The sequence below is a fragment of the Acipenser ruthenus genome, chromosome 2, assembly GCF_902713425.1.
Source record: "Acipenser ruthenus chromosome 2, fAciRut3.2 maternal haplotype, whole genome shotgun sequence".
Classification (NCBI taxonomy): domain Eukaryota; kingdom Metazoa; phylum Chordata; class Actinopteri; order Acipenseriformes; family Acipenseridae; genus Acipenser; species Acipenser ruthenus.
The window spans coordinates 57721768-57747300 of NC_081190.1; the positions used below are offsets into that span (position 1 = coordinate 57721768).

Genomic DNA, 25533 nt, shown 5'->3' on the forward strand with positions numbered 1-25533 from the left:
TTTTATTTTTTTTTTACCAATCAAATTAACCGAAAATCTGCTTTATGGAGAATTAATTATTTTTTAGTTGCTAAAACAATAACAAACTAAGAGACAAAACGATTCTTGGTGATAAATCTCCCTCCTGACCTGTGAGGGCTCTGTGTAAAGGGAAAAGAGTGCCCTGGACTGGATGGCCAGACAATTCATTCCCAGGTTTAGGTGGAAGTCGGCCATCTAGAAAGGGGGTGGAGCTACGGTACACTAAATCATCGACCCGGAAGGGAAACGATATGGCAGCCGCGGATTGGAAGAGTGGTTGCAATCATTACCCAAGGGGTCATGATTGATGGTATATAAGGGTATGTAGCGAGGTGATCTGTTCCTTTGTTATGGTTAACACTAAACCGGAAGGAGGCCCGTATTGTAATCGTGAGTGTTTTGTTTGTTTTGTCGTGTCTAAAAACTCTTTGTTTGTTGCTAGTAGATGGCTAACACGATCCGGAGCTGTAAAGGCCAGCACCAAACCCGGATAACATTGCACTTGTGTCACGATTAACTGTACTGTATTTTGCTCTACACACCTTTGCCCCCAGAATGCTTTTCCAGCTTGGCTTTTCTTTAAAGACTGGCCTACTGACAAGATTCTGAAAGCTCTTTAAAAAAGGAATAGCAATTCCAACAGGGAGCGATCGGAATTCTGTATTTACTATTTACTGCACCGCCCTCACATCACCACTCCAACCACGCCTGTCACTTCCGCCGCTCCCGCAGTGCCTGCCCCTGCTGATAAGCTGTCAATCTTCACTCTCGCTACTACTTCCAGTGACATAACCCAGCAGCCTAAAATTGCAAGCAAGAATATATCAGCTCCTTCAAAAGCTGCTTGCTGAACCGTAAGCAGAATACTTTTGGATAAACTGTTTCCATTATTTTAGGACATGGATAAACGTAGTGATAGATACTGTACATGTCTTCATGTAATTAAGGCATTGTGACATATAGTTATGGCTGTATATTATTTTCACTGTAACTATATATACAGAGCTCCAGATAAGGTTTTGGGTCTGAGAGTAACTTACCCTCTAATTTTAACACTGAGAGAGTAAAATGTATTTTCAGGGGGTAAAATGCAACATTACCTTGTAGTCTTGAGTAATCTTGGAATAATTCCACAACAAGGTGCACAACAGCAAAATCTCTGGCTCAAGTTGATTTAAGACAACTTTATGGAATACATGTAGTGGTCTGGGTATTCTGTGCCAGCGCCCGTATTTACACAGAGGCTCTGGATGTGGACTTATTTATCGTGCTATCTCTAAACACAATATCAGCACTTTATTATTATTATTATTATTATTTATTATTATTTATTTCTTAGCAGACGCTCTTATCCAGGGCGACTTACAATCGCAAGCAAATACAAATACATTCAAATGTTACAATACAAGTCATACAATAAGAGCAAGAAATACAATAATTTTTTCAAGTGTGACAAACCACAACCACTTTGTGGTCACAGCGCTCAAAATATGTACCACGGAGACGTGGTGTGGATTTTAATTCCTTGTGTTACATTCCAAAACACCAGGTTGATGTCGGCAATATTGCCGTATTTCCCCCGACACGGAACTCTGCCAGGTGTACTCGTTCCTTGAACAGTAAGACTTTGTTTCTCAATGACTTTATTATTTCGGAAAAGAACTGGACATCAGCCAAATTAATTTATGTTGCTGAAGCAGGCTACACCTCCTGGCTATGGATACATTGAAAAGGCTCATTCTGTTGGACGGGGTGGGGGTCTAGCAGTTATGCACCATTTGAACTACGACCTAAAAATGGTCCCTGTACTGAATGCTATTTCCTTCGAGTATTTGGCTCACAGACTTTGCTGGTTATTCTTATCAACCGTCCTCCCAAACCTAACTCTGCATTCCTATCTGTACTATCTGAGATCCTTATTGTAGTCTGCCCAGCAGCTAGTGGTATTTTATTATTGGGTGATTTTAATCTGCATGTTGATTCCCCTGACTGTACCCTGGCTGCTGATTTTTTGGCAGCCATTGACAGTCTTGGCTTCACACAGCACGTTAACTTCTCACTGCATAGCCATGGCCATACTCTTGATTTGGTTTGCACATATGGTTTGGGGATTTCTGAATTAGAAGGCATTGATCTGGGCCTCTCTGATCACAAGGCTATACTACTAAATACGGGTATTCCATTACCTCCTCGTAATAGCAAACGTATCATAACATTTCGCAATCTTAACCCAAGGTTCTTCCTCCATGCAGCCCTTGCTCCTGTCCTGTGAATAATCTTTATTATTCTAATTTTAACACTAAGAAACCCCATATATATAATACATAATAGTTTTTGGAAATTTCTTCTGAAACTATTCTATTGATGACCTAAACTCTTCCTTTTTTATGTACCTTTTTAATGCAGTTTGCATTGTGATCTGAAGTTATAATTTGAAATAATGTGTTTATTAATCAATAACAAGTTTTAGATAGAACTCTTAGCTACTTCATTTATACTTAAATCCTAAATTTAAATGTTCATTTCATGTTCCCTCACTAGCATTTATATTAAAATTGCCAATACAGTTTTAGTAGTGGGTTGTTAGGAGCCTACATTTATCATTGGTTAATAGCTCACAGCAACTCCAGTGTATGGACAAACCTGTTCCAGACAGTAATACTTTTATTCCCATTTAAATCCATGATGTGACACAATTAACTAATCCCAATCTCTGAAACATTTATATTTTAAAAAGAATAATCCCATTAGCTAAACAACTGCAGAATGTTTTTAGATTGCAGATTATACACAGATGATACACAATATCCATGTTGTACTGTATATGCCATTTCAGGTCACTAGAAAGTTGTTTTCACATGAGATAACACAGATTTAATATTGAACTCATCTGTGTGAACAAATCAGAAGTCTGAGTATATGCCTTGACTAAAGTATTAGGATTAACTTGCTGTGACTCATTGCAGCACAGAAATGCCCTGTTTCCAGCTATTAATCAGTCTCAACCAGTGCAGATGGAGTGCTTCCAATGAAAGACAATGCATTCTGTGAATCAGAATTATTTATAGCCCAGGGAACTACTGTGCAAGAGGCCAGCCCAAACACACAACATCATTTTATAAATCATGCTGTGTGCAGCACATGACAAAGGTAGGCAAGCAGCTCCGTGAGGAGAACGTTATAATTGGGGACCAAAGAGGCTATCAGACAAATCAAGGATTTATCACATCAACTGAATGAGAGAGCTCTAGGTCACATGAGCAGTCTGCTTCCTCAACATATTTCTTTCAGTATTTTCACTCCTGCTTTAGAAATGACTGCAAGTGCCAGCTGTGATGCCGTTGGCCTGCATATTTGCAAGCTAATGTAACAGAGAAACACTGTGTAATGCTATTAGAGTGTCTCAGAGGAGCCGGTTTAGATTTGGATTCTGTACCTTTCCCAACAGGTCTGTGGAATAATGGTCACTGCATGGACTGAACGGGCAGTTGAAGGATCTTAAACACAGGTAAGGTCATATCCTTGAATCGTGTATCTACAGGATTCTGTGCACTTACAACTGCAGTTCTTATGTTCACAACATGAACATGTATTACTTTATTGGTGTATGTATATATTTAAATACATTTAAATATTGTATACTATTTACAAGGGATACATTAAGTGGTGCTGTATACATATATAACTTTAAGTAGTTTAAAGCAGAACATGTAAAATTTGTTTGCCCAATTTTTTTTATTTGACAGCACAAATGGACATCAGTAGCTTAAACATACATACACTGTAGCTCTTTCAGTATTAAGTAACTTATCTTATACTAAAAAATAATTAATACAAAAACCATGTTGTTTTAAAAGTACAAAGTTCCACGCAAAACAGGGCGCTGGAACAATACAGGTTTATTTCCAATGTCTGTCTTTTTTAAATCTGTGTTGTTGATAGCCGTTTGTTTAATTATATGAAATGGTTTCTAATCTTGGAGTTAAAATAGTATGTGCCGGTAATGTAACTGAGGTCTCAGAAGCATGACTCAAATAAGAAAAATCTCATCAGAGCATTTAGAGCATCTCATCATGTAAAATGCATCAATAATAAACATGATTTTAAATTGTACATGTATAACCTGACAGCAAATGGTATGCACATTTTTAAATAGTTCTGGTTGAGATGTATTGACATCTGTTTTTGTACACTGTAGAATGCCATTTAAGCAATTAAATCAAATGGAAGTTACCATAGGTTATAGTAATTTGTTGCATTATATCATTCAATAGTAGCTGGCAGATTTGGAGTTCATGTTACTAATGGAAACACAGATTTTTTTTTTTCATTCAAATACTAGTTAACAGTTTAGAACAGTTTCGTGTAAATAAAATGTATCTTATTCACAAGAACACCCTTCAAAGCAATGAATGCATATCACATAGTAATGTGATTGTTTTTTTTTATATGTACCAATACATATCAAATAAAGGATATCGAAGATGGCATGAGTAGTGTTGCTATGTGAAATGCCTCAATTAATATATGGTATGCATTATTATGAGTTGTTAGTTTTCTCTGTATTTGGTGTGGCCATGACTATTTTCTTCACTGTTAGATTCCCTCATGATTAATTCAGTAGGGATCCTTTTTTACACATGGGTGATTAAGTTCTTCAGTGCTTTATGCTCTTTGCCTCTTGTGGTAATTATTCTTTCCTTCTAATGCACTGTCACATAGTTTCAAGTGGTTTTCCATCACTGATTGTTAGAACTCCACAGGAAACAAATGTCTTAAAGTATACTTTCTTTTTGAATGTCAACATGTGCTTCTGTCGTTCTGACTTGCAATAAATGAATCTGGGACAGACTGCTGTGCTGTGAATCAGTGGGTGCCTTGGTGAAGTTTGATTATCCATATTGTACAGTGCAGGATAACAGGATTTTGAATCCCAATGAAATGAATGTCAAAGGTGTTTCACCTGTCATACAATAAAGCTAAAGATGCTTTATAATAATAACATGGGTTTTAAATGGGCCTGTGTTTTCTGTCCGTAAGATTTAAGGTGCTGTGCTACTCATTTTATGAATCCCTATCTCCAATTTTTACCATCCATAAGTTCTATTTTCATCTCATTCCATTTGATTTGGTTCACTGTACTCCAAAATTACTGTACACCAAAATTATGTACACCAAAATTATGTAACTCCCTCCTGGCTGGCCTCCCTGCGTCCGCCACCCGTCCGCTCCAGCTCATCCAGAACTCTGCTGCTCGCCTGGTGTTCTCTCTACCTCGCTTCGCCCACGCTACTCCACTACTCCGCTCGCTCCACTGGCTCCCGATCACCGCTCGCATCCAGTTCAAGACTCTTGTACTAGCCTACAGATGCCTTGATCAGACTGCACCCAGCTACCTCCAGACCCTCATCTCTCCCTACACCCCCACTCGACCTCTCCGCTCCGCCTGCACTAGAAGACTGGCTCTACCTCCGCTACGCTCCCCTGCCTCCCGAGCCCGCTCCTTCTCCACCCTTGCTCCGCAGTGGTGGAACGACCTTCCTACAGATGTCAGGACTGCCCAGTCCCTGACCACATTCCGGCGCCTCCTTAAGACTCACCTCTTCAAACAGCACCTGTAGAACTCCTCTGTTGTATCCTGGGACACTATCACCCTTCATTTAAATATGCTTTATTTTGCTCTTATCTGCCCCCTATTTTACTGCATTTAATCCTGTACCTCAGAATATTGTAATCTCCCAAGTGTTTAATCTGTAGTATTTTGTACTTAATCATATCCTGATGTAACTATCACTACTTAATCATATCCTGATGTAACTTTCACTATTATCTGCTGTATTATTGAATTGTGGTTTGTCACACTTGAGAATTATTGTATTTCTTGTTCTTATTGTATGACTTATATTGTAACACTTGAATGTATTTGTATTTGCTTGCGATTGTAAGTCGCCCTGGATAAGGGCGTCTGCTAAGAAATAAATAATAATAATAATAATAATAATAATAATGTACTCAGCTACAGATAACGCCTGATAATGTAAGCTCTGTAGATAATTGACCACTAAAATAGTTCAGTAGCAATAGATTGCAGTATCTTTCACCAACAGCAAATTGATCACAGTAATTTAAAATAATTATTCCAAAAATAAATAAACACATACCGGTAAATATATTATTATTATTATTATCATTATTATCATTATTATTATTATTATTATTATTATTATTAATAATAATAATAATAATAATAATAATAATAATAATAAATACTACTACTACGGCTTTTACGAATAATAATAATAATAATAATAATAATAATAATAATAATAATTCATAGCTGAATATCTATGTCCAAACGGAGATAATAATGCAGTTACTGTTAATCCATGCATAGCAATGCTTTACACTTCCACTAAAACCTTTTAAATTATATATATCAAAATCATCTGCATATTTCCAGAGAAAGTGACAGAAACCCTTGACTCCATGAACTGAAAAACGCGACAAGCAAAGCATTGGTTTTACAGGACAAATCTGTACTAATTAGGTTTATGTGATCTGTGTGTAATTAATTTTAGTAGGGCGTGTATGCTGCACTATCACAGACATCACTGTATTTTAATTATTTATTTAGTTATTTATTAAATGACAGGACTAACATAACTATTTTATATATATATATATATATATATATATATATATATATATATATATATATATATATATATATATATACACACACACACACAGACTTTCAAAACACTGTGAATGTAGAAGCCTTTTGGCAACTTTCACGCAATTTGATCGGCTCTTGTAATTCTAATATTTGCATAAATCCCGACTTACCACAGTTCTATAATTACTGCTTTCTTCCACCTTAACTCGAAAGCTACTTTATATATATATATATATACACACACACACCCCCCCTTGTTATATTACCACTCGCTATACTGCGGATTCGGATATATCGCGGTGCTGGAGTTGGCTCCTCATTTTTACCGTCTAACTGTGTATGTCTTAGCTGCAATACACATAGGCACTTAAATTACTGTGCATTTAATTTCGTACTGCACATCACAAACAATTAAAAACAAAGCATTAATATCGTATTGTTATCATAATCACATGTATTGCACAATAACACAAAGCAAATTAAATATCTACTTGCTGAAGTGGTTTTTATTTTAGCCAACGAGGTGTTCACGTGTGGCAGCAATGCACTAGCAAAAGTCACAAGGCAGTGACGTCAGCTCCCTAACAAAAAACCTCCTATGTTGTTGTTGGGAATGGATTATTTCAATGCAGCGGGTCTGTGCATTTGAGAAACGAGTGGAATACTCATGAAATTAATTGGAGATTGAAGTTGATGAGAAGCAATTACCTTCTGCTGTACGAATTAAAATGGTGTGCAGCTTTTTATATGAAAAATGAGAAAAAGCAGGTTGCATAGAGGATTTATACTGGACTCTAACGCCCCCGATAAAATGAGGGCGTCATTGTACAGTATTTATTTGTTAGCCTATTTGTTTTTCTATGGGTCTCTCGCTATATCGCGGCCCTCGATATATAGCAGATTTATATTGGGCCCCGACACCTGCGATATATTAAGAACATAAGAAAATAAGAAAGTTTACAAACGAGAGGAGGCCATTCAGCCCATCTTGCTCGTTTGATTGTTAGTAGCTTATTGATCCCAGAATCTCATCAAGCAGCTTCTTGAAGGATCCCAGGGTGTCAGCGTCAACAACATTACTGGGGAGTTGGTTCCAGACCCTCACAATTCTCTGTGTAAAAAAGTGCCTCCTATTTTCTGTTCTGAATGCCCCTTTATCTAATCTCCATTTATGACCCCCGGTCCTTGTTTCTTTTTTCAGGTCAAAAAAGTCACCTGGGTCGACATTGTCTATACCTTTTAGGATTCTGAATGTTTGAATCAGATCGCCGCGTAGTCTTCTTTGTTCAAGACTGAATAGATTCAATTCTTTTCGCCTGTCTGCATACAACATGCCTTTTAAACCCAGGATAATTCTGGTTGCTCTTCTTTGCACTCTTTCTAGAGCAGCAATATCCTTTTTGTAGCGAGGTGACCAGAACTGAACACAATATTCTAGGTGAGGTCTTACTAATGCATTGTAAAGTTTTAACATTACTTCCCTTGATTTAAATTCAACACTTCTCACAATATATCCGAGCATCTTTTTTATAGCTTCCCCATATTGACTCCTAGGTAGTTCAATTTCAGTATCTCCCATATGATATTTATAATGCACATTTTTATTGCCTGCATGCAATACTTTACACTTTTCTCTATTAAATGTCATTTGCCATGTGTCTGCCCAGTTCTGAATGCTGTCTAGATCATTTTGAATGACCTTTGCTGCTGCAACTGTGTTTGCCACTGAGTGGGTGGTGTATATATAATAATAGACGGGCTTCAGTGAGTTACAGGAAAATAATTTCATCTAGGGTTTCTGTGACCGAAGGTCGAGTAATTTATAAACTGCCACAGAAACCCACGATGGAATTGTTTTCCTGTAACTCACTGAAGAAGCCCATCTATTATTTTTTATAATACATGGATACCCTTGTGATGCTGATATTAAAGAAGACGAGGTTCAGCAGTACAGCTGTTTTTTTTTAAACTTAGAGTTTCAGTGCTGTACAGACGTTCTATGTCGTTATCCGTTAGTGCTTCAGCTTTATTTGGATGATTGTCTTTACCTAGTTTTAATTTCCTGTTCCTCTCCAGTTTCTCTGATATACAAATGTACCAGCTTTACATCATTTTTTAACGTATTCTCATTTTGTTGATCATTAATGAACATTTCTGTACTGTGGGTGTTGTCGAGTGATTCAAAATGAGATATTTGTGTTTGAATTGAAAGTGATGGTCTCAAGGAGTCGAATGGGTCAAAGTTCAAGTATATTTTCCTCTAGAGGAATTATCACTTTTTGATGTCACTACTGTGGTATTATTACTTTTCTGTCAAATGGCTAAGGATGCAAATATAGCCTTGTAACGGGAGATCTGTGCTGACTATCTGGTGTATCTGTGGTTCTGCAGGAAGAGGGCTCATAAGATCCATCTGTCAGTCATGGCAGTGACACGGAGAGGTGGAGAAGAAGGTGTGTTGGCTTTCCCTCTCTCTGAGTAGCTGGAAGGCGGGCCTTGGGGGATTGATCAACCCATAAGTACTGCGCTTAGTTATGCATTCGGGTGGCCATAAACAGGGGAGACCCAGTGACACTGGCGGAGGACGCCAGTATAAACAAACACCAGGCAGGAACACCAGTGGTTGGAGTGAGAGAACGAAACAGGCAAGCACGGCTGAGGAAGACAGCCAGCCTTAAATAAAGAAAATTATAAATTAAAATAAATTGTTACGTACCCGAGGGAGACGGGTGTAAATAGAGGGGAACCTTGGCCACCCCAGTGTGTAGTGTATAGGGAAGCATAGGACGAAGACCCAAGCTGACCGATTTAGTGGCAGTGGAGGAACTGTGTAAGCAGCACTTTTATTTTGTAGTTTTATTACTGTGTTTTATTTTCCCTTTTTCTTTCACCTTTTGTCATTCATTATTATTATTATTTTCAGAGCACTTATGAGTGCACCCGCATTGAACTGTTTACCTGTGTTGGTATTCCTGTGGACCTCATTACCATTGCCGGTATTCAGGCCACAGACAACAGCGCCTTCTGCGGACTAAAATATATCAGTGCGCTTGAGCGACATTACAAATAAAGTTCTGTGTGTCCACCACCCTTCCACACGTGGTGATAGAAGTGGGATTCACTGGCACTGCCCAACCAAAGCAACGCAATAGCCGAGGAAGGCAGAATGGACCTGCAGCAATTCGCCGCTATGATGGACCTCCTGACTGAGGTAGGGCAGGGGAGTGTAAGAGCTGCTGCACCCGACCCAATGCTAAAGCGGGCAACAAAAATGACGGCAGAGGATCGGCCGGACACATACCTGGAGGTGTTCGAGGCGATGGCGATCTCTGCCGGATGGGCCCGAGAGCAATGGGCTAGCTACCTCCTGCCACAGCTGACGGGGGAGGCGCAGGCAGCGGCGAGGAACCTGGATCTGATGGCAAGGATGGAGTACCCCACGCTGAAAGCTGCCAATTCTGCCGCCGCAAATTCCGGGTGGAGAGCTTTTCTGCGAAGGAACACCCCAGGGCCATCGTGCACTACTTGTAGGATTATGCCCAGGGATGGTTGAACCCGGGAGCCACCACCACGGCTGGGCTAGTGGAGGTGATCATAGTGGAGCGGTTCCTGCTTGGCTCCAGGGCCGCGCTAGTGGGTGCAACGACAGGCACCCGCCACCCTGGATCGGGTGATCCAATTGGCAGAGCAGTACAAGGCAGCAGAACCAACGCCCACTAAGCTGCCTGGAAACAGTGCTAATCCATCATCAGGGGTAACCAGATCTTTGGACGGACTGTGGCGGTGGGAGCTCCCGGTCTTAGAACTGGGGCAGTAGAGGGTCACCTATGGGCTGCTGCGGTGTTGGACCGGGGTCTCGTGCGGTCACCCTACCGTCGAGCCCCTTTGATGGCTCCTATGTCTCAACCTCCTGCTGATGCTCCCTGGCGAGAAACCAGTTCACTGATGTGTGGAACAAGCTGGGAGGTGAGCCACATCGACTGGGATTGCCCCGCTATGGGATGTGACCTCATCCGACCAGGTAAGACTGTTCCATTCCATCAGACACTCCAGCAGATGGGTTTTGTGATTCCTGTGTCAGTGGATGATACACAAACCCAGGCTCTCTTAGATTCAGGGTGTAGTCAGTTCCTGATACAAGAGAGCTTAATCTCACCGGGGCATAAGCAAATAACGGGACAGGTGCATATTAAATGTATTCATGGGGATGTGCGCACTTATCCTAAGATGTTTGTGAATTTAAAAATTGGTCAGCAGGTGACGCGAGTGCAGTTGGATTTGTGTCCTCGATTGCCAGTGCCTGTAGTTCTGGGATGGGACTGCAAGCAGTTTAAAGATTGGTTGGCTGCTGTGACGACCCCGTCCTCCCTATTGGCTAAGAAAGAGGAAGTAATTGGAGAGATCTTCCCCTTTAGTGACCCAGACTGCTATGCCATAGATTTAGACCCTGCAAAACTAAACAGGAATGCCGGGCCACTAAGAATGAGGGCTGGCAATGGAGGGAGTCTGAGGTGGGGGTGATTGGTGAAGAGTCTGGGAGGGGAGGCCGCGGAGTCAGTGCAGGGGTCTGGCTTGGCTGCCTCTGATCGGGACCGACCCGGCCCTGAGCTGGAAGCCATTGGGGGCTGATTTTTTAGCTCGTTCCTGTGACTTCCGACTTGAGCAAGCGCGTGATGACGTGCTGGGCAGGCTCTTTGACCAAGCAGCTATGGTTAATGGTCGGGTGGTCAAGCCCAGATGTGCCGCCACGTACCCTCGCTTTGAAATTAATCGAGACCTTTTGTACCGTGTTGAAAAATTACCCCAGATGGGGGAAGTGCGTCACCAGTTGCTCATTCCTCAGTCCTTTAAGGAGGATTTGTTGCAGCTTGCTCATGCTATTCCCCTGACTCGTCATTTGGGAAGAGACAAGACCAAAGCGAAGCTCGTGACACGGTTCTATTGGCGGGGCTAGATGGTGGCGTAAGGCGTTTTTGCGAACGCTGTGGGGAATGTCAGGAAGATAACCCTAGAGCCGTCCCACGAGCTCCACTGGTGCCATTGCCCCTAGTGGAAGCTCCGTCTGAGCGTATTGAAGTAGATATAGTGGGACCGCTAAAAAGGAGTGCAGCAGGATACACACACCTATTGGTCATTTTGGATTATGCTACACGTTATCCAGAGGCCACTCCCCTCTGATCTGCATCTGCTAAATCTGTTGTGCTTGTGAAGGTTTTCTCCCAGGTGGGGTTCCCCAAGGAAATACTGACCGACCAAGGCACCAACTTTATGTCCCGGCTAGTCCGCGGAACATGTAAACTTTTGGAGATTAAGACCATAAGGACCTCGGTCTTTCACCTCCAGACTGATGGTCTTGTAGAACGTTTTAATAAGACCCTCAAAAACATGTTGCACAGATTAATTGACAGTGATGTGCGCTACTGGGACCAGCTGATTCCTCCCCTTCTCTTTGCTATCAGAGGGGTACCTCAGGCTTCTAAGGGATTTTCACCATTCAAACTGTTGTATGGGCGGAGACCCCGGGGTGTGCTCGATCTAGTCAGAGAGATGTGGGAGGAGCAGCAGGACAATTCTACCAATACTGTCCGGTATGTGTTGTACCTGTGCAAACGTCTTGAGTCTGTGGGAAAATGGGCGCATGACAATTTGCAGCAGGCTCAGCACAGACAGGAGACCCAATATAACAGGGGGCCCGGTTTCAGCTGGGGGATAAGGTGCTTCTATTGTTAACCAGTTCTAAGTCCAAACTTCTGGCGAAGTGGCAAGGACCTTTTGAGGTTACACGCCGGGTTGGGATGGTGGATTATGAGATCTGCCAGCAAGAGCGACGGAGATCTGATCTTTCTGTGTTGGCGAAAAAGGGGTCAGATAATCTGACACCAATACAGAAATGTCAAGCTCGGGTGCTGGTGGCGGAGTTTCCTGATGTGTTTTCTATATATACTGTAATATTATTCACTTTAGAGTGCTGATCTGAGCAGGCACCATGCTCTGCATTTCAGGTCCATTACCTGACAAAAGTGCTACAATATACAGTATGGTAAATGTTTTTCACCACTCTACTAAATGTTTCCTACCTTGAGGTAGAAAATAAACAGATTTCCAAGGGTGTCCCAGAGGATTAACATGCAGTCTGTTACAATAATTATTCATGCAGACATGGAGAAGACCATCTACAGTTATTTCGACTACAGAAAATGTCAAAACATCACTAAACCAATTTTGCTCAATATTTCCGTAGCTTCTTTTGTCATTGATTTAATTGGCAACTGTTTGAAAACAATCAAAGCATTTATTCTGTAAGCGTTCTTTGATGTACTGAAATAACCAGACTAGATTAAGGACATCTACATGTTATATATAGTGCCATGTCCTGAAGCTGAAGTGGAATGAAAGAGCATTTCTTCTTTACTGCACACAACCCTCAATCATTGTATCTACGTTTTATCTACTTTTATCCTACAGCTTTGTGATCTACAGTTTTAAAGACAGCGATTCTGTGCTTGGTTTAAATCATAGTATTTAGTGTGTCATGTGTCTTGTGTAAGTAATATTTTCACTTCTATTTATCATTAAGAGCATGCTATTAATAAATTGAGGTTTGGCTCTATTAAGTGCCAGCAAAGTGTTATACAAAATACACAGGTGTCACGTGTAGAGATCAGAGATCATGAAGGTTACTCCAAATGCAGCTTTGTGAATAGCTCAATTAACACCACAGGAAACCTATATCTGAATATGTGGGTGTTGTGTGATTGCCAGCTCAAGAGGTTATATGCCATGTCACGGTACAGTGGTCAGTTTGATAACATGTTTTATCTAAGTGTAACACCCGCTCAGAGAGAGGGCATGATACAACAACGGGGTTGAAATAAACTAAGCTTTAAAACGCAGAGGAGTTATTTTTACTATGTAGCCAGACTACGCCAGTTCAGTGCGATAAAGCACAGAACAAAATATTAGATAATTGATCAGGTTCTTTTTATTCGAATATTTATCTAAAATACAGGAAACAGTGTCACCAAGAAAAACACAGACGACAGATACATATGAAATCAATGAGAATGCTTTATTTGACAGCACGTTTAAAAGGAACAGTAACACATTGTTTAATATCCATATATAGGACCAAAGCTATTCAGTTCACCATCAAGTGATCAATTACAGATTTTCCATTAACAGGTCATCATAATTGAGATTTAAAAAGTGCTTAGTGCATACAGTAAGGATATGGTTTGTTAACAAGGCGTAATAGAGAATAATAATAATAATAATAATAATAATAATAATAATAATAATAAACACAAACACTGACCATTATAAAACCAAAACACATAACACGTTGTCTGTGCAGGGGAGGGGACATCAGAGCGAGAGAAAAATCTGTATCACAATATCTTTTTCCGATCAGTTACTGACCGATTAAAAACTCTCAATTCACTTACGCTTACTGTTCAAACCAGCATACTGTACACCAGCCGAATACTTATCATCAGGGAAGTCCATTTATAGACCCGTTTACTTCCCTCTGTTACTGTCCATTCCAAACACCCAAATTGTGTTCCCACTTCTGCACAAACAAAACCACAGACAGACACAAACCCCCAGGATGGCCATCCCGTTTGCAAGGGATGTGGGCTTTTTATATTCAGGTGGGTAAAGCTATCAATAATTCAATTAGTTGGTACCCAATAAGGCATATCAAGGGGACTGAGTGGAGATGCTACTAGACAGTGATACAAATCAATTACAGAGTGCTAGACAATAATATATAAATTCAGCACTAATCAAAGTGTAAAATTATAAAAAAAATAAAACATACAAGTGATAAATAAATAGATGAAAGATTAAAGGGGCATTATTGACTCTGTTACATAAGGGTGAAGTATCTAATAAAATAAGGCATACAGTAAGAGGGCTCATATACTGTACATATCTTTTTGGATCAAAACCAGCAACCTAATCTCTCAACTATTCCTGCCTTGAAAAATACAGCACATGAACAGGCATTGATAATCAATAGTATAATTGTATTTTATGGTGCTATAGAAACAAGTCTTCTTTACCAGTTTTAAGAGGCATTACATTGTCATTCTGCATTTCCATTGTCATTCTGCATTTCCATTGCCTTCTTGATTGATGTTATGGTACTGAACGGTCTGATGGGTGTTGATGTGTGGATTGCAATGAAATCAGATGCATAGGTCAGCAGGTTTCCTTATACCCTCCCTGGCACACTACAGTGTTAATATATCTCTGTTTTAAAGTTAAACCAAATCAACAGTAGAACACAAAAGCTGGTTCTTAGCTTTTTGATAAATCAGTTACACACTTATAAACTTTAATTATTAATGTTTTTTTTACATAGCCTCTGCTAAACTTTCATTTTAAACTGAGGCGATTTAGTTTTTATGAGGGTAGAAGTATTTTTGTGATTTTTTTAATATCAGTGCCTTCCTGTTTAAATCATCAACTAGTGAGAAGGCAGCCTGATATCGTCTTGAATACTTAATAAATCAACGAGAACAAAAACAGTGACCTCTTTAAGTGCTAAAAGAAACAAATGCAGCCTTTACAACAACGTTGCTGAGTTTACACTCTCAGAGTTTTGCACTTAGTGACTCATGCATTAATTACATAGCCTGTTAACTTTGTTAGTGCAACAATCATTTTTTATTACAATATTTAAACTTTCTTAGAGTATTCAAAGTACTGTAATGACCCTGGCGATGGCATCGTCCTGGACATTGTGTTTGTCTTGTGTATCTTGTTTGTTATGTCTCGTTTAATGTTCTGTGTATTGTAAGGGCACAGGGCACGCCTTTAGTGTGTGTGTGTGTGCGTGTGGTGTGTGTGTGGTGGGCAGGACCCTCCCCCGAGGCTATAAGTAGGGCGGGCGAGCTGCGAGCAGGAGAACACGTGTAGACTCGACTGGAGTGAGACTGTGAGGGATAGAGCTAAAGGCTGAAAGAGTGCCTATCTGTGAAGCGGTGAACGAGCCCAGAGTGAGTCAGAAGAACAGAGAATGAGAGCAAGTGAGAGTTATTTTTATTTATTGATTTGACGTGAACCCTGGCCCAAACAGGGATTCACTGTTATTTTATTTTAGTAATTAAAAGCAGCAAATTTGGAATCCCATCTGGTCTCTCTGAGTCTTGTTTCACTTCCAACACAGCGGTTCATTACATTGGTGTTCGGAAGTGGGATTCATGCAGTGCCTGCCACGAGGAGTGAGGAAAGAACTGAGGGAGAAGATGGTGGACGCGATGGAGATGAGCGGAGACGAGCTGCGAGCCAGACTGGAGGAGCTGGTAGCTGAGCTGAGGGTCAGGAGAGCCCTTGGGATGAAGAAAAACGAGGGGTCAAGATGGTGGAGATGGGAGGACGGCAAACTGCCCTGCTGGCTGAGGGGCACTGCGTCATCGTCGTCTAGGAAGAAGGGAGAGCAAGAACGTCATCGCACACGGAGATGGGAGGAGCACAAGTGCACATCAAGGAGGAGGCCATGTCACCACTGGACACACACACACTTCGACAGGATGTAAACAAAGGGGCCTACTACAGCCAACTACAGTATGACGGTAAGGCTGATTGACGACACTTTGTAAAACAATTCGAAATAATGGCAATAATCAATGAATGGATAGATAAAGAGAAAACCAGCAACATAATTGCCTGTTTAAACTAAGAGACCTTGCCTTGCTTAACCAACATCAACATGAATGGCTGTAGTAGCTATGGGGCACTGATCTCAGAACTGAATGTGTGTTTGATGTGCGAGCATAGAGTTAAACCCCGACATGGGCCTGGCACCGATCGCGGGATGATTGAGCTGAGTGAGGCCCTGTTGAGAAAGCTCAATCGTATCGGAGCTGGAAGAAAGGGCTGAGTTCCCCCATTCCAGCACCTCCATCTCGGTGTTCTCGTTGCTCCAGGGCAGGGACACCGTCCCTTGTACAAGTGAGTGCCAGGAGGCTTACGGTTGACTGAAGAGCGTCCTGTGCCAGTCTCCAGTGCTGGCTCCACTGGACCCCCACTCTCTCTTCCTACTGGAGCTGGAGCTGTCTTGTCCCAACTGAGGCCCAAAGGGGAGCATATAGTGGCGTTCTACATCGGTCGCTCAGCAAGGCAGAACGCCGCTACTGTGTCACACAAAGAGAGCTTCTGGTGGTGGTTGATTTGGCCCACCATTTTCGCCACTACCTCTGTGGACTCCCCTTCACAATCCGGACAGATCACACCGCCCTACAATGGCTGATGACGTTCCGAGAGCCTGAGGGACAGGTCGCCCACTGTATAGAACAGCTGCAGGCCTTTCAATACAAAATACAACACCAGGCAGGAGAAAAGCATGCCAACGCGGACGCCCTGTCCCGTCGGCCCTGTGCACCTGAGGACAGTGCACACTGCAGCAGGAAGGTGGAGAGGGAGGCAGCACTGTCCAAGGGAGAGGAAGAGTGATGCTGTGTGGTGGTACCGGTGGAGAGGGCAGAGTGGAGAAGGCATCAGGAAGACGACCTGGACCTGCGTCCAGTGATGCAGTGGCTGGAGGACCCCATGGGAGGAGGTAGCTCTGCACTCCACTATGGTCACAGTGGCCTGGACTGACCCTGAGGCATGGAGTCCTCCAGTGGCAATGGAAGGAGCCAGCGATGGGGGAGGCAAGGTAGCAGTTGATGGTCCCTCAAGCATTACGCCGGGAGATGCTTGACTCCCACCATGGAACCCCAGGCACCGGACACTTCAGAGTGACAAAGATGCTGCCGCGGATCCACCAAGCCTTTTACTGGGGACAGTGCAGATGGAATGTGGAGGACCACTGTCTGTGCTGTGACACCTAAACTGCCCGGAATGGACCCCCGGGCCGGTCGCAGCAGTACCAGGTCGGCGGACCCATGGTTCGTCTTGGTGGTCCTCGACTAAGTGGACGGAGGCTTACACTCTGCCAGACCAGGAGACAGAGACGGTCGCTGAAGCCGGTTCGGGATCCCGCAAGAGCTGCATTCGGACCAGGGGCGCAATTTTGAGTCCCGGGCCTTTGCCAAGATGTGCTGTCGCTTGGGGATCAAGAAGACCAGGACCACCCTAGTCCACCCACAGAGCGACGGATTGATGAAGCGATTTAACCCCACGCTGGCCGTGCAACTGGCCACCGACAACCACCAATGGGACTGGGACACCCACCTGCCTCTGGTGGTGCTGGCTTGTCGTTCCACTGTGCAGGACTCGACTGCCTGCACTCCAGCCCTGCTCATGATGGGGCGTGAGCTCCACACTTCCACTGAACTGGTTTTTGTCCGTCCCCCAGATGCCCCAAGACCGGATGGAGATAGCCCACCGCTTCGCTCTGGGCCAACTGCAGGCGGCTGGTCCCAGGCAGAAGCAGAACTACGACCTCCAGACTCGGGGGCGCCACTTCATCGCTGGAGAGCTGATCTGGGCCTACAGCCCCAGGAGGAAGAGGGGCCGTTGCCCCAAGCTGGACAGTCCCTGCCTCGGACCCTGCCAGGTCCTGGAGTGAATTGGGGAGGTGGTGTACAGAGTGCAGCAAGGTGGCCCTGCACCAGGACCGGCTGGCTCCCTACCTGGGAGGAGACCCGACACAGACTGATTCATCGATCCCTGACAGTTCCCTCCTGCCCCCCTCCTGATTCACCCGGCCCTGACAATCCCTCCCTTTCCGCCCCTGTTCTTGACAGCACCTTACCTGGTGGCTCCACACCACAGGGCTCTGTCTCCAACACATGTGGGGAGACCACGGCCGCAACAACGTCATCGACCTCCGGATCGTCCTGGACATTGTGTTTGTCTTGTGTATCTTGTTTGTTATGTCTCTTTTAATGTTCTGTGTATTTTAAGGGTAGGGGACATGCCATTAGTGTGTGTGTGCACATGCATATGGAGTGTGTGTGCATGTGGTGGGCGGGACCCGAGCTGCTAGAGGGAGAACACATAAAGACTCGACTGGAGTGAGACTGTGAGGGACACAGCTAAAGGCTGCAAGAGAGTGTCTATTTGTGAAGCGGTGAAAAAGCCCAGAGTGAGTCGGAAGAAAAGAGAACAAGAGCAAGTGAGAGTGTTGGAGGAAAGAAAGAGAAGAGGAAAGTGAGAGGAAGAGCAGAGAGAGAGAGTTATTTTTATTTATTGATTTGGCGTGAACCCCGGCCCAAACAGGGATTCGCTGTTATTTTATTTTATTTTATTTAGTGCAGTAATTAAAAGCAGCAAATTCGGAATCCCATCTGGTCTCCCTGAGTCTTGTTTCATTTCCAACACAGCAAACAGTTAATTGTGTATCAATGTAGGTATATGTAAGTTTATATAAGAAAAAGGTAATGTAGGTACATAAACGTGAATAATTGATAAATTATTCAGGACCCTTCGGACTACAAGTCCTTCTTAAGCTTATTCCTTCAGAAACATTTTTCAAATTGTCATGAAACTCAAAATCAAACATTTGTATGAATTTGATGCACAAACATTTTGTTACAAAATGTTTTTGAACATCGTGCTCATGCAGGTCACTTTAATGTTTGTTTAATTTATTTGTGAGGATACGAATGTCACTTACATACAGTACATTGTCCGTTTACTGTAGGTAATTGCTGCATTGTTTGATCTCCTCAGGATGGAGAATGAAGCTATTCAACTGGAAAAGCAACATGTACACAGCGTTTATGAGAAAACTGCCCCGTACCTCAGTGACCTGCGGTGCAAGGCCTGGCCTCGGGTAAAACAGTTTCTGCTGGATCAGGAACCTGGAAGCTTGATTGCTGACATTGGTAAGAAAACTGAAGCAAACCTGAAACCAATCTGATTTCCTCCAAACAGACAACTGCATGCATTAAGAACACTTATACTGCATTAAATACACTAACCCGAAAATGTAATTCTAATTATGGCACAGTCCTTCTTATAGTGTGTTTTAAAAAGTACCAGATAACAAAAACTTTGATAGCTGTGTGAATGCAATACAAAAATAACAAACCATCAGTTAGCTTTATCACAGTTGTTTGGCAGTTTTTTTGAAGTTACCATAAGGACAGCGACTCCATAATTAAAATGTATTCCTAGGATTTATGCAATTTATTTATACATGATGGACTTCTGAACTAAACACAATCGATTGTATGCCTTAAAGGTATTTGTTTTTGTAACCTTTTTAAGTATCTCATCTTACCATCAATAAAAAAATAATTGAGAGTAATTTAAATACTTTTCTGCTGCTTTCTTTTTTTCATAGAATCACAAGGATTTGTATTTAAGCAGCAGAGATATTCATATTAAGAGCAAGTCTGATGTATTATTTTATGACTGTTATCATCCCCCACAATGAAATACACAATTGCTGAGTCACAATCAGTAGCTTTGTGGAAGTTATTCAGCGTTATAACTAACTCTTTTATTAGCATATGTACTTTATATGCAAATGTCCTTTTTTGACCTTGCTGAATTAAATGACACGTGTGGCTAGTGGATATAGGCAATGTTATTAATAGAAAACAGGAAATAGCAAGGATGTTATTTATTGCAATATGTACATGATTAAGTAGTTTATTAAAAAGTAGGTAAAGGCAGTTCAACAAGCTGTAGTATAAAGCATTTACAGTATGGTAGGACAGTGAAATTTACCACGAGTGACATTTCTGTATAAGGTCATCTGACAGGAACTAAAATGCTCTGGCATTTTGCCTGAGCTATATCCATTGTAGTAACTGCTGGCATTTGCTTCTTATGATGCCTTACAACAGTCTTGCCATTACGTTTTTTCCCCAGTACAGCTTGATAATCATATTAGCAACTTTTAAGAGGTGAGTGATTCTCTTTTAAGCGTAGGCTCTATAAATAATGTAATACAATTAGTGTATGACTTATGTTCCATGACTTATTAACTAATTAATTATTTTATACCCCCAATGCCTACACATTAATTTAAAACACTCGACATACACATGCCCAAGTGAGTCTTATGTAGGTAAAACTAACAAGAATGACACAATGCCTTCCTTGTTTGATGATTGTTTGAAGTTATAGAGAAGTCACTGATTCATACTGTTCTTGTACTTATATAATTTTGTTTTTAATTCCTTCATGTTCATATTTTTTTATGAAAATGTTTACTTTTTTTAGTAGAAGTGTCTCACAGTTCATGTGATATTAAAATGCATTTATTTATTTTAGGTTGTGGGACTGGGAAATATCTAAGTGTGAACAGTCTTATCTACAACCTTGGCTGTGATTACTGTAGCCCTCTAGTGGAGAAGGCCAGGAAGCAGGGTCATGAAGTCCTGGTGTGTGACAACCTCCAGCTTCCCTTCAGGGACCAGGTCTTCAATGCTGTTATCTCCATAGGAGGTAAAGGGCTTTCAGGCACATTTGCACAGTATCTCCATAGGAGGTAAAGGGCTTTCAGACACATCTGCACAGTCCAGATTTTGATAGATTTTCCTTTCAGCTTTTCAAGATAGAGGAAAACAGATTATTCTTTCCTTTTTCACAAGGATCTGTAACTCCGAAAACTCTGATGCCGTTGTCGGACAAATAAATACAAGTTTAAATAACAGTTCTGCTGTGTAATTTTGACCTGTAATGGTTTTAAAATGAATAGACATTTTTAATATTTGTATAGCAAAATGAAATGATCTTGCATTTTTTTTTGTCCTCAGGTTCCCCCTTGATATTTTTGTTGCTTTTTCTAAATTGTAAAATACAGAAAACAAACTGTTATAGCAGCCACACCTGGAAAACATTTTGCACAGGTCACAGAACTGAAGAGTTTATATATATATATATATATATAAATTAATATCTACATGAACAGAGAGAATTCAAAAGTGCATATGCAGTTAATGTGTTTCAAGGGATACACCTATTATCCAGATATTTGGCAGTTATTTCAATATTTTCATGCTTAATAGGCTTAAAGTATTTTTTTTTTTACTACAAACCAAAATTTTAATTATTAAAATTACTAAATAAAATGTAAGTTGATATTTGAATAAAGTAACCTGTGTTACAAAATTCCTATCATTTCATACATTAATGTGATTGTTGAATTGATATGGTTTAGAACGTGTTATATTCTGTATGTTTATTGTATTCTGTTGGTTATAATCATAAAGAAGTCAGAACAGACTTGTATTTTATGTTTTTCATAATAGGTTCATAATCGCAAAAAGCTGAATTTTGTACGTTTTACATCAGTAGAGTACTTTTATTAATATTATTATTATTTTTGTTTAACAGTGATCCATCATTTTTCAACCAAAGAAAGAAGAATCCGAGCAATAAGAGAAATAGCTAGAACCATAATCCCAGGGGGCATGGTCATGATATATGCCTGGGCCTTGGAACAAAAGCGCCGGCGTTTTGAAAAGCAGGATGTGTTTGTTCCATGGAACAAGGCCTTGTGCTCAAGAAACCCCTCTGAATCAGGTGAGAATACCAGCAAAGATAAACCTGTTGACATCCATCCAACTGTGTACTCAGAGGAATACAGGTGGATAGATGCTTTGAGAAAGGAGATCAGCACTAAGCGTTCATACAGTCTAGGCAGCTGCATATCAGTCGGAAGATGCTGCATTAAAAATCCAGAACAAGAGAACAGGTTTTACAATGGCCTGGGGAAGTCCCTCCGCTCTTGGTTCTTTTCCAAGTCACTTGATGAATCCAGCATGAAGAAAAACATTGAGAAAATGAAGCCCCTAAGGAGCTCTGAAGGGTGGGTAGGCAATGCTGTTCTAGTCCAGCCTTCAAGGCACTGTAGTATAGATTTAGGTCATGGTGGGTCATTGTTAAATGGACAGAGCTTTGAAGAGGATGACGTATTTGTAGAGACCACAAACCATAAAGAAGCACAATGGTGGAAAGCCACAGGCACTTTAAGAGAGATAAATGGAGGGCACCAAACAGTAGTCCACAGAAAGAATGGTCCAGTAAATGGAGAGCAATATAAGCCTACAGTTAACGGTACAAATGATTTAAATTCTGTCAGTAATAGGATCTTCCGAAGAACCTCAACACTTGATTCCACAGACTCTATTCTTGATGAAATAGATGTGGAGGATGAACAGGACAATCTGGTAGATACTAAAGACTTCATGCGCTATTACCATGTTTTCAAGGAAGGGGAGCTGTCACATCTAATTGAAGAGAATGTGAATGAACTCAGTATAGTCAGTTCATGCTTTGACCATGGCAACTGGTGTGTCATTGCAAAGAGGAAAATGCCAGGAGTCAGTGCTTTGTAATATGCCACACAGAATCAGAATGTAATCATAAGGCTTATCCATTAGCAAAAGACTGCTTTTACAGAATAAAAGCTATTAAATGATGGCCAATAACTTGTGATTACATTTGTTTGAGAAGTGTAGCAAAGTGAAAAATAAGTGTTTATATAAAGTCAATTTTAAACCTACTATCCCTGTATCATTTTCAATACAACTGAATAATAAAACAGGTGTGTATTGTGCGCTTAAGCAGTTGTATACCGGAAGGAAATGTGAATTTATAAGTTACCTACACAAGCCCTGTCAATTATATTTTTTCATCTAATTTCTGCTTAATTTGTTACTATACATTTGTAGGTTTATAAATGTGTATTGGAGACATTTTTACAAATGTTTACTGTATTGTTTTATTTTATTTAAATGTTTTCAAGCAGTGGTGCTACTAGGATTCGGTTGGTCTGGGGTGCCTCTGATCTTCACTGGAGTCTTTGCAAACAGCTTTGTGCAGCAGAATTAAAAAAGACTCCTTGCATCCTTGGGCTATATGGCTAATCACTTATAGAAAGCGCCTACACATTTGTGACACCTCAAAAAACTTGTGGGGTACAACAACATTTTGTCGGTGGACACACCAAACAACCCCACTTAGTGGTGCCACTGTTTTTAAGTAATTTATCCAGTTCATTCCAAATGAATGGAAATGATGAGACACAATTACTAGCTGGATAGCTAGTATATTTGCAGAATTGATATTTCAATTTCATTGTAAGAAGGAGTCTGGCAATTAATCTAATCTTACAAGGTAATTTTGTGGACATAAATCAACTGCATATACTTTGCAATAGTTCAATAACAAGCACAACTATGTTGTACTCAACAAGGGTATTACAGTGTATTACTTTATAACAGATTTAAATATGCAGATGGATAGGTTAAAACGCTCAATGGCAATTTTAAATTTGAAACACGGCATTGCTGTATATATCTTAGTTTGCAGTTGGTACCGTCTCTCCCCTTAAAAAAAACGCACATTTGTTTTTCTTCTCTTGCAGCATTAAAATGCAACGTCTTATTAAAAAAGGCTGCCTACTGAGAACCACCCCATACTGTTGGAGAAAAAACATATCCTGCATTTCAGGCACCTTTTACTTAAATGTTGCTCTGGTAAACACACCAACAAAATGAACCAAGTGCTTCAGTGGTCATTTACAATTTAGAATTTGATGTAAATATACGCTATGATCAAGTGGTACCACTTGGGCAATTCACGAATTTGACAACTTAGAGAAAGTCAGGGTGAATGTAGCAGCTAATGCTAGTTGTAGATGTAAACTAAAATAAATATAAACAAATCAGATACAGTATTTTAGACTTCTGTATTTATTGATAGCATAATTAGCTTTGTTTAACAATTCTATTATCATTTCAAAAGCCATACTAGTAGTACAGTATTTCATGTTAGATTTCAAAATGCCACATTTTTTCAATTTTGGTCAGTATATGGAAAACTACAAAGCGGTATGTAATTTAATATGTTAAAGTAAAATTATTCAGCAGGTTTCATTTGACTTTATGAAGCAAAATTACTTCATTCTTTAGGGTGATGCAAAACTTTTGGTCATAGCTGTATATTCTGTACCTGTGTATATGTATTTTGGTAGATCATTCATTGAGACACAGTTAAAGTCCAAGAAAATACTCTTCTTTGAAGCTATGCTGTTAATGTAAAATGTGAATATAATAATGTATTATTTGAATACTTGTATAACAAATGTTCATTGTAACTTCTGGTTGTTATCATAAATAATATTACCCCACTATGTGCACAATAACTGTTCGTACTAATTCTTTAGTAATATGAAAAAACTGTAAATTACCAACATGATCTGCTGTGAATGAAAACATAATAAGGTAAGGTTTTAGTGTCAGAAAACAACGAATATCACATGACTTCATTCAAACGGTTCAGCAGTGTGTGTGTGTGTGTGTGTGTGTGTGTGTGTGTGTGTGTATATTTATAAAATGTTATGTAGTACCTTCCTTTTTAGGTATTGTTAGGTTGCTACGGCCACAAAACCCTGTCATTTAATTTTATGTTTAATGTGCGATAGCGCAATCTTTAATATGTACAATAAACAAAAGAAAACCAACAAAATAAACCTAACTCTTCCCAAAGAGTCCTAGAATTTCCATTCACTGATACCACTCAGTCCTCTGTTTCCCTGGATACTACGGGACAAGCTAATGTTGTTTACCCAACCAAAACCACTGTTCTTTGCTTGTATTTTAGTTTACCTTTTTCTTCACCACTCTTCTCTCCTTACTTCTCCATACACCCCAACCCAGAGCACACTAAGAACTGGTTCATACTTCTGTCGCAGATGAATGTGATACATCAGGCGCAGACAGATATACAAGCTGTGCAGCTTCACTCTAACCATGCAGCAAATGTCGAACTATTTCAACATTATCCGACTCGATTTTAGGTCACAGAAGCATATGCAAAGTCTGTACAACTTTCCAAAAAAAGATGCATGTTGCAAGAGTATGGAAGACGTAATTCTGACCTGTCACACAGGGTCAGAGATCTTTGACTCTGACCAGAAA

General features: G+C 40.7%; 1 protein-coding gene across 1 annotated transcript; it reads left to right on the plus strand.

The window, feature by feature from the left end:
* The first annotated feature begins 3123 nt into the window (after positions 1-3123).
* LOC117408975 (probable tRNA methyltransferase 9B) lies at positions 3124-25050 on the plus strand. Its single transcript, XM_034014459.3, has 4 exons — positions 3124-3529; positions 19325-19479; positions 20879-21052; positions 21944-25050. The coding sequence occupies exons 2-4, from the start codon at positions 19326-19328 to the stop codon at positions 22945-22947; spliced, it is 1332 nt and encodes a 443-aa protein (XP_033870350.1). The 5' UTR covers positions 3124-3529; position 19325; the 3' UTR covers positions 22948-25050.
* The last annotated feature ends 483 nt before the right edge of the window (positions 25051-25533 follow it).

What these genes read in the sequence shown, in the direction of transcription:
- LOC117408975 (XM_034014459.3), top strand. Translation starts at nt 19,326, where the DNA reads ATGGAGAATGAAGCTATTCAACTGGAAAAGCAACATGTACACAGCGTT. An exon ending in AAGCTTGATTGCTGACATTG is followed by an intron (nt 19,480 to 20,878) that starts GTAAGAAAACTG and finishes TATTTATTTTAG; the next exon opens with GTTGTGGGACTGGGAAATAT. An exon ending in TGCTGTTATCTCCATAGGAG is followed by an intron (nt 21,053 to 21,943) that starts GTAAAGGGCTTT and finishes TTTGTTTAACAG; the next exon opens with TGATCCATCATTTTTCAACC.